At 38.6% G+C, this 9,708-nt stretch overlaps 1 protein-coding gene across 1 annotated transcript; it reads left to right on the top strand.

Moving 5' to 3' along the window:
* The first annotated feature begins 872 nt into the window (after window positions 1–872).
* LOC127385784 (matrix metalloproteinase-27-like) lies at window positions 873–8,107 on the top strand. Its single transcript, XM_051621898.1, has 10 exons — window positions 873–1,032; window positions 1,395–1,633; window positions 2,242–2,390; window positions 2,488–2,616; window positions 4,107–4,268; window positions 4,441–4,564; window positions 5,280–5,410; window positions 5,649–5,808; window positions 7,609–7,712; window positions 7,920–8,107. Exons 1-10 carry the CDS (start codon window positions 874–876, stop codon window positions 8,018–8,020), a joined length of 1,458 nt encoding a protein of 485 aa, XP_051477858.1. The 5' UTR covers window position 873; the 3' UTR covers window positions 8,021–8,107.
* The last annotated feature ends 1,601 nt before the right edge of the window (window positions 8,108–9,708 follow it).

The following is a 9,708-nucleotide window of genomic DNA, read 5'->3' as shown; positions in this document are numbered from 1 at the left end:
CTTGTGTGATTCTTGAAACTTCCTTTATTCTGAATTGCTTAAGTCAGGAAATAATCATGTCCCCTGTGGCTAATGTGGTTAAACTGAAGAAGCCTTTTGAAATGGTAGATAAAGGATAGATGGGTGGGTGGGTGGGTGGATAGATAGACAGATAGATAGACAGACAGACAGATAGATAGACAGATAGATAGATACATACATAGAATAAATACAGATGCATAAGTTTATTCACATCCTTTAGGCTGGATTTGTAAGGTAATTTTTTTTTTTTTTATGTATGCCTTGGATTCCACCTGTATAATTTAAAGGAAACACACTTTTTCAAAGAACTGCAAGGAAGAGGTGGGAATGATTTGGGGTTTTCATTCATTTTCCAAAATACCAATACCCCATCTCATTTTATGGATCAATTTTAAAAGACACCGTTCTGCTTACATCCATTTCTCCCAAAGTTTTATTTTTTTTTGGATGTGATTCATACCTGGTGTACAACTCCCGTTTTCCAGTTGAGAAGGGTTAAAAGTCTCTATTTGGTGGCCACATTTCACACAGCTGAATCAGAGCAAAATCAAAGGTTTTGCATTTGTCTGCTGTTTCATCTGGCATGAAATTGCTCAGGTTAATTTAAATTCAGGGTAAAATAACCAAAACTGAGAGCCAGTTTTGAAATGGCAGCCAAGCAGCTTCGGAGTACTCAAATACTTACTGACTTCAGATGTCTGTGAAATCAGATGGGTTTAATTAAGATTTACTGTGGCAGCCAGGACAGTTATGGGATGTATGGAGGTAATCAGAGTACAATAAGCTTTGAGTCAGTCTACAGCTGACTCTACAAATCACCCCATAAACATACAAACTGGGATGCAAGACAGGATGCACGCAGAGCAGAAAGCAGACTCCTCTCCTACCAGGACAGAGACCAGAGTAGGAATGAAGGATCTTTCACTGTTGCTTTTAATGTGTGCAGCTGTTTCTAATGCTCTTCCCTTCCATGCAGAGAAAGACAACAAAGAAGATGCAAAGCTTATTCAGGTAACTGCATTGTCTGTATGTGAGCTCTATCGAGTCCTCTCTTTTTTAGATATAATCTGAGTGTTCCAGATACATAGCCATTTGTTGTCTTTCTGAGACAATTCTGTTAACCAGAACTGTGCTGCCCAAACCTTACTAGAGTCGAATAAATCTGTACGAACTAGAAATATCAAGTAAATAAGAGTCAGGGACAATGTTGTCTGTTTCTGTTTAGCTACGATCCTCAGGAAAACATCTGTTGTGCTCCAAAATCACAGGCAGAGGGTTTTGTCAGCAAAGTACACAAACAATATGCATCTTAAGGTATTTATTTAAGAAACAGACAAAAATGTGAAATGTGTTTGCTGTGGTTTTTTCACTAGGACTATTTGAGTAAATTCTATGTTGTTGAGCCAGATCCAAATCAACGTGGTTGGAAAGTAAATGCTGAATCCACAGCTGAAATACTTCAGAAAATGCAACAGTTTTTTGGTTTGAAAGTGACTGGAAAACCAGACACTGAGACATTGGAAATTATGAAGAAACCAAGGTGTGGGGTTCCTGATGTGGGTCTCTATGGTGTTACTCTGCCAGGATGGAAAAAAAACAAGCTGACATACAGGTAGTAGTTCAATAATTACTTTTTTAGGCTAAATTTTAGGTTTGTGGGTAGCCACATTTGTTATATTTAAACACAACTTCTAAAGCAATTGTTTCCAGTTGGGAATACAAAAATGTTTCTCTTTCCTCAGCTGTTAGCTATGTGTATTCCTGAGAGGCATTTCTGAGAGTCAAGCTGGGTATTTTACTGTTTCTGAGTCAACCAGAGCACGCTGCATGTCATATATCACTCCTAACAAATATTCTGTGAGCCAAAAAGAAAGATCAGTTGCATCCTGTACAAGCCCCCTTATCTTCCAAATTTGCTCAGACCAACAGCTTAGTAGTCACAGAAACCTGAGGAGATGATTTTCCTGATCCTCAAGAGACAAATTCCTGGCTAAGGGCCTTTTTGAGAAAAACCAATACTGCATACACAATTATTATTAAAAATACCTATTGGACAGTTAGCACACTCCTCAAAATCACTCAGTCCAAAAGGAATCTTGGAAACTATTGATTAACATGTTAAACTACTTCTTATAAATCTCTGTTCATCATCTTAACACTATTAGAGATATTTTTTTCTGCAAACACTAAGTATTATTGCTTAAACCCTCATAACTGTAGAATTGTGAACCACACACCAGATATGAGCAAAGAGGACGTGGATAAAGCAATCCAGAAGGCATGCGAAGTGTGGAGCACTGTCACTCCGCTGATTTTCACTCGCATTCATGAGGGAATAGCAGATATAATGATTGCTTTTGGGACCAAAGGTAATATGTTGACCACATACCAATGGTAAGAATAATTTGAAGATTTTACAGTGATTATGACATAAACTCAGTATTGTTTTAACATCACATTATTTAGCTCATGGACGTTGCCCTCGTTACTTTGATGGCCCCTTTGGTGTCCTCGCTCATGCCTTTCCACCTGGCAACGGATTTGGTGGTGATGTGCACTTTGATGAGGATGAAGACTGGACCACAGGTTCAGCTGGTAGGTAAAAATTGGCTTCTGAAGTCTTATGCAGATTCCTTTCTGATTTTATTTAGGTGGATTAGATTGAGATTAACCATAAGAGCAGTTTGAGGATGTTACAGGTCATCTTCTAACTGGAATACTTACAGTTACGCTGATGTAAAATCAGCCTGACCCACTCTAGATCTTATTATAACACTAGAAAAGATACCAATGGGACAACCCTTTTCAGATATGAGTGCTACAGACACAGTCCACCCGTACATGGAGGCTAGCAGGGCCCATGCCCACCAGTTTCACAACCCATGGTACAAGCTTTCTGACTGTTTCCCCTCCTGATGCACATGCTCATGCCAAGCCTGGAACTACCACGCACTGGAGAGGAAGCACACTATGCCTTGCTGCTTCCCTCAGAGGACATCCCCACCATCTAAAAACGTTACAGCCATCAGTGACAATGAAGAGTACCAAGATAGATCAAGCCATAGGCTATTGTATCTTTACTCTCCATTCAAGCTATCATGAACTTCTACATTAAAGTGTTCTCCAAGCAATTCCAGCTGCCTGCCAGCAGCCAGGAGTGTGAACTTGCTGTTCAGGCAAGCCACAGGCTGAGATGCAGAACTCGTTGGAGAGCTCGGAGGGCTCGTGAGAGGGGATGACTGGAAACTCATGTGGAAAAATTGAATCTTTGTTTGTTTGTTTGAGAAATGGAAATCTTGGCTTCAGCTAGCCTTTCTTGGGCAATCAATGACCAGTTCATTGTTCTGCCACAGACTTGTGATGTTCACTAAATCTGTTGATATCAAGGGCAGATGATCATTTTTCTCTAAATCAGAAAGGCATGTTACTTGGCAGGATGCATGTTGAAGGAAATCCCTTTTTTACCTATTTACTGTACTGATACATTTCACTGGGAATAAGCCCACATAAGCGTAATGTTTTTAACTGATGTTTTATTTGACAAAGCTATAAAAAACCCATACACTTTAAAAATCCTAATGATAAAAGTTAAATCGCTGACAGTATATTTTCCCTTGTCTATTCACTATGTCATCTTTCTTTCTCAGGTCTGTAACAGGGAGGGTGACACACAGAGTGACACTTTGGTACCTCCAGTGAGCAGGTTTTTGCCATCTTATCCTCGCCCTGCAAAAGTGCCAGTTTGGTCTGACTCACTATCTAATCTGCTCTAGCTCAGCCAGGAAACCCTGCCAGACATTCCTCAGAGCTGCACCCACACTCACCCCCGGACATCTACTCATGCCACACACATGCTTTCAGTAGCTAGCAGAAGGAACAGCAGGAAAGAGGGCCAAAAGTCACTCAGTTCTTGTGCTGAAAAACACAACCTTAGCCTATACAAAATATGTCTATATGTGTGCCCCAGTGAAACTCAGCATATTGCATGAAAACCATCCCTGAGCAATAGTGCTGCTGTGTTCCCAGTCTATCAGCCATTTGCAGACCAAAATTAGACTGATCTTTTCTCTGTATAATTTTTTAAGGATTCAACTTGTTCCTTGTTGCTGCTCATGAGCTTGGTCATGCCCTGGGTCTCTCCCATTCTAATGACCAGAGGGCCTTGATGTACCCCAATTATGCCTACGTCAGCCCCAGCGAATTTCCCCTCTCTCCAGATGATATACGTGGAATTCAGTCCATTTATGGTGAGTAAAATCCTTGGCTTTAAAGAAGACGTAAGCCAGAGAGAAATAATATCTTCCACAAAGTTTCTCCATAAAAATAATTGTATTCTGATAATATAAAAAATGTATTTATATGTTAAAATGTTAATGTTTCTACAAATGTGTTCTATCCTTTCTTAATCAACTGCCTTAGGATCTCAACCAAATACCCCAGATAAAAGGCCAGCCACCCCTACCTCACCTAAAACCTGTGGCTCCCAGATGTCTTTTGATGCTGTAACTACACTCCGACAAGAAATCATTTTTCTAAAGGGCAGGTAAATATTGATAAGACATTTGCATCTGTGAGGTTTATTTTTTCATGATTTCTACAAAGACTTAATGCTTTGCTGGTTCACATTATTTTGATTGTGGGATTTATAATGAGACAAATGGATAGATTTCAGCTCATGGAAACAAAACTATTATCATATATAAGCTGTATTTTTATTTTTAAGGATTCTCCTGAAAAAATATGTTTCATACTTTTGAGAAAACATTCTAGTCCCAATAAAGCTAAAGCTTTATTTGCAAATAAATGGTCGCACCAAGAAGTGACATGAATAAACACTGCTACCGTTTCCTAAGAAATTAGTATTTTCTACTACATAGTTGGATCAAACTCTCCTCCAGTCACCTATGCAAGACCAAAGTCATGTGGGTATAGAGAGAGTAACTTCAAGTCAAGTTCATCTGCAACCCTGTAATTTTCTTAAAATGTAGTACATGAACAACCAGAATTTTTCAGCTACTTGTAATTGATACCAGTAATCACTGGGTACCAATGAAAAGGGTAATTTCAGAAAGAACCCAGAATGAAAAAAAGTCTCAGTTCCCACTGAGGAGAGTGTTTTCCTTTCTGACACATTTACCCATGTAGCTCCACTGGCAAGAATGAGCTTTTAAGTCACAACATTGTTCACATTCTTGTGCATATATAGAAATCTGTGTGGTTTATTATTTACTACAGAAGCTGTTTCATATTTAAATCAGGCACTTATGGAGAGTTTATCCTGATAACTCAGAAGCTGAACTTGAATTGATTTCTACATTCTGGCCAACGTTGCCTTCTGGTATTCAAGCTGTGTATGAGAACATGAAAGATCAGATCCTGTTTTTCAAAGGTGAAGTATGAGATTTTCCTTAGATTTTTCTTACCTTTAATTTTATGGGAAGATGTGAAGAAAGAAAGGTAGCTGCATGGACATAATATGGACTTTTCAAATTTAAAAAAAAAAAAAAAACACCTTAGGACTTTTCATGTAGTTTTCCTTCAACCTACACTAAGGGAGTGCATTTTTTCATTTAGTATCTCAAAATCACTGGTGAAACTAATTTGTTTTTTAATTTATTTTTTAACAGGCAATAAATTCTGGATTGTTAGTGGAGATCAGGTATTGCTTGGTTATCCAAAGAATATCAACACACTGGGCTTCCCTAAAAGTGTCAAGAAAATTGATGCAGCCGTTTGTAATAAAAACACAGGGAAGACAGATTTTTTCATAGGTGACAAGTACTGGAGGTAAGAAAAATTGTCAAATATTTTCTTATGATTGACTCCAGTGTAATCTGAATACAATTAAAATGGTCCACCTGAAAAAAGTATCAAGTAAAAAGGCATAGAACAAGAAGAAATGGCCTCAAGTTGTGCCATGGGAGGTTTAGACTGGATATTAGTAAAAAATCCTTTACCAAAAGAGTTATCAGCCACTGGCAGAGACTGGCCAGAGAAGTGGTGGAGTCACCATCCTTGGAGGTATTTAAAAGACATGTAGATATGGTGCTTAGAGATCTGTGTCTCTACACACTTAGAGTGGTGTATTTAGCAGTGTTAGCTTAAGGGTTGGACTTAATGATCTTAAAGGTCTTTCCAATCAAAATTATTTTATGATTCTATAGAGAAAGTAGACCTTTAGGCACCTGTATGCAACTAGATAACTATAGTAACCCTACTTTTCAAAGAAATGTTTATTTGAGTCTTCTATAGGGAGAAGAATATAGCTTTGACTTTTGAGAGCTTAAGGGTGCCCTGAAACAGGTATTCAAGACATGAATCTATTTTGATGCATTATGCTTGAAAGATGAAAAATTTCCAGCAAGTAGAGAATTTTTACAAATAGTATAGACAAGAGTACCTGTAGAAAATAAAGATCTGAAAGTTAACCTGCTTCAGCAGAAGGCTGTCTGGGATGGCTTGTGAAGGGCTTCTTTGATTTTTTAAAAGTTCTGGATCACTTTATCTATTTAAAGAGACAGAAGGCTTCATTTTCCTTTCTTTGGTTGGTTAGAATTGGGTTTGCAAAACACTTCTTACAAATCCTCTTCCCAAGTTGGCATGAGTGATTCCTGATGCCCAACACCCGGCAAACAGAAGCAAAAAGTCAGCTTTGGGATGCTGATAGGCTCTTCCCCCATGCAATGACAACTGCTGCAAAGGCTTTCTGCAGGCAACCAGTAGAATGTGTGGGTCAAAAAAAGACTTTAACAGGACTAATTGTGGGTTCCTCAGTGTGATGTACAGTGTCAGTTGCATTTCCAGCTTCATGTCATTTCCTCTCCTTTGTTTTTGATAGGTTTGGAAAGAGCATTTGCAAAATCTTGCATTGTTATTTTGCTTGCCTTGGTCACAAGACAAAGGCATGTAAGAAAACCACAGCACGGGTTTCTTATCTCATTTTCTAAGTCTCATATCCCTGTGAAAATTGTTTCTTCTATCCAAGGAGAAGTAAAACAAAGGCTTGTTTGTTTTCTTGTTTGCTTTTTTTCCTGAGATGGTTCCTCAAATCTTCAAGAACCATTTAGGTCCTGCTTTCATCCCAAATTCAGCCCCATCTTATAAAAATTGTCTTGGCTCTGTTAAGAGCAACTTGATTGTCTTACAAATGTCAGCTACCTTTCCTCCACATAAATCTTTCAGCTGGCAGAGGACTATGTACAATATTATATCAAAACTTAAGAGTTTAAAATTAATGCAATCAGTACGTGTAGTAGCTATAGCAGGAATTAACCTGGCCACACTGCTGTCATTAAAGGAGGTAAATCCCATCCCTGTGATTGAAAATGTGGGTCTTCCTTCAATTTATCTCACTCCAGATGCATCTTTGGAGCTGTGCCTGCCTTTATCAGCAAACAGGTAGCCACCTCAGGGAAAACAGGATGGTCAGAGTGCTGCAGACATTTGTGCCAGTAGATAACTGCACTCTCTGTAACCCCAGTGAAATCAAAATTACAGATGGTGGACACCTTTCAGCAGCTGCTTAATTCTCGGCAGAATTGATGTCTAAACTCTAAAAAATTACATGTCTCCCTTCATATGATTTAGGTTTGATGAAAACAGTCAGCACATGGAGAAGGGTTATCCTAGACACACAGCTGATGACTTTCCAGGAATTAGCTGGAAGGTTGATGCTGTTTTCCAACAGAAAGGTAAATGAAATGAACGTTTACATAAAATACATTTACTTGTAAAGAACATAAGTTCTGAGTTTTGATGAATGTAATTATTGCTGTGTCCTGCTAAACACAGAAATGAAGAGATGTTCTCCTGCATGTACAAAGGTGATATTTCCTGCTTTGTCAGAATGAAACTATTTCTAATATCCATAACATAATGCTTTGCTTTTTTATTTCCAGGATTCTTCTACTTCTTCCATGGATCGAAGCAGTGGCAGTTTGACCTTACTGCTAAAAGAGTTATTCGTGAAATAAAGAGTAACAGCTGGTTTAACTGTTAATATCAATAAACTTTCTTACAGCAAATGAGGATTAAAGTAATGCTAGATTTCTTAAAAGTTGTTCATATATACGCTACTATACAGAATGTCTACTATTTTAATAAATTAGCACATCACCTCTTTTTGTACCTCCAAAGGCTAGAAAAAATAGCTGTATTTTTCCATAATTAAGTGCAAAATGTCCAACAGAATTAATGTTTTATTCTCCAGATGGATTTTCAAGTATTTTGGTAATAAATATTTTCAGGTTGATATCAGCTATCCTCTGCTTCATCTGTTGAAGGTGTTCTATATTGATGAAGTGTGAAAGACTTCAAGTTAATACACTAATATTTTTCCAACATATGATGTTTGTATTTTGCTTTTTTCTCTCCAAACATCTGCAAGAGTCAGCCTTTTCATTAACCGCTTGTTTTTCTTTCCTCTTTCCTGTCTTATTCTGCTTTTCTTTGACTTTTGGAACCATGTCCCTTTCACATCATTACTTCACCACCAAAATCAGCCTCCTACCCCAGTGTCTAAGCACATCATCTCACTCTGATCTGTCTTCCCAGTGTGATAGCAACTAATCAGCAGCCATTTTTTGTGAATCTGTGAATTATATCCTTCACAAATCAGCCCTGTGCTATTCAAAAAATAAATGAATTTACCATGTTGTGGAGCACAACCTTTGCTCCTTTACCACAAGCATGTGCTTTGAGTACTTTGTATCTGACCTTTATTGCATGATGCCACTGCACACAGAGCGAACACCTCACAAAATTAGGCAAAATCTATAAAGCCATAGCCTCTCCAGGTATTTCTTCTACAATTAATTCTAGAAGAAGGCCCAGAACATTCTTCCAAATGGCTGCTCATCCTGAGAACACAGCTGGGAACGTGGTTGCGCAAACATTGGCCTGTCCTCCTCCCAATTTCTCATGTATCTGGCTGGTTTACAAACCTGCTACATGTTTGCATTAGAAGTTTCTTTTTCCCTTGCACTTTCACAGTACCAGATACAAAAATACCATGATCCCAGCCTGAACCTTACCTACCTAACTTGGTGTAGAGAGCCAGGGTACCATTGTGCTGCTGCTATTGCTATTAGAACCCCACTGGCTTGGTTCTCAACAGGATATCAAAACAGAAGCTCAGATATGCTGTTTCACTGATCAACAAAACTCATGGTGGTGATCACCATCACACTTTAGACCCTAACAAAATTTGAAGTGGGGTGAAATGGTAGCCATTTGAGTGAGATTTATTAAACCATAGAATAGTTTGGGTTCGAAGGGACCTTCAAGATCAGCTAGTTCCAACCTCCTGGCCATGGGCAGGGACACCTCCCACTAGACCAGGTTGCTCAAAGCCCCATCGACTCCGACCTTGAACACCTCCAGGGAGCACACATTGATCTGATTTAACTTTAGCTTTCTATCTGTACATCTGATCTACATGAATTAGGGAAGATTCTGAAAGAACAGGGAGAAATTCACAATGTTACTTATCTCATCCAAAGACCATGACAGGGCAAACCAGCATCTCCAGCCCCCAGAGAAAGCCTCTGTTTGCAGAGGAAAGCTAGCCAACTAGTTTAGAGCAGCTAACTTTCAGACAGCTAAAGTTTGCTGAAAATTATAGTGTCTTCTCTAAGTATCTTTTAGTTTTTATGTGATTGAAAATAGAAGGACAACCTATTTGTGTCC

This window comes from Apus apus, chromosome 1 (genome assembly GCF_020740795.1).
Source record: "Apus apus isolate bApuApu2 chromosome 1, bApuApu2.pri.cur, whole genome shotgun sequence".
Classification (NCBI taxonomy): domain Eukaryota; kingdom Metazoa; phylum Chordata; class Aves; order Apodiformes; family Apodidae; genus Apus; species Apus apus.
The sequence above is the reverse complement of the archived record's forward strand: the minus strand, read 5'-3'. Positions and strand labels throughout refer to the sequence as shown.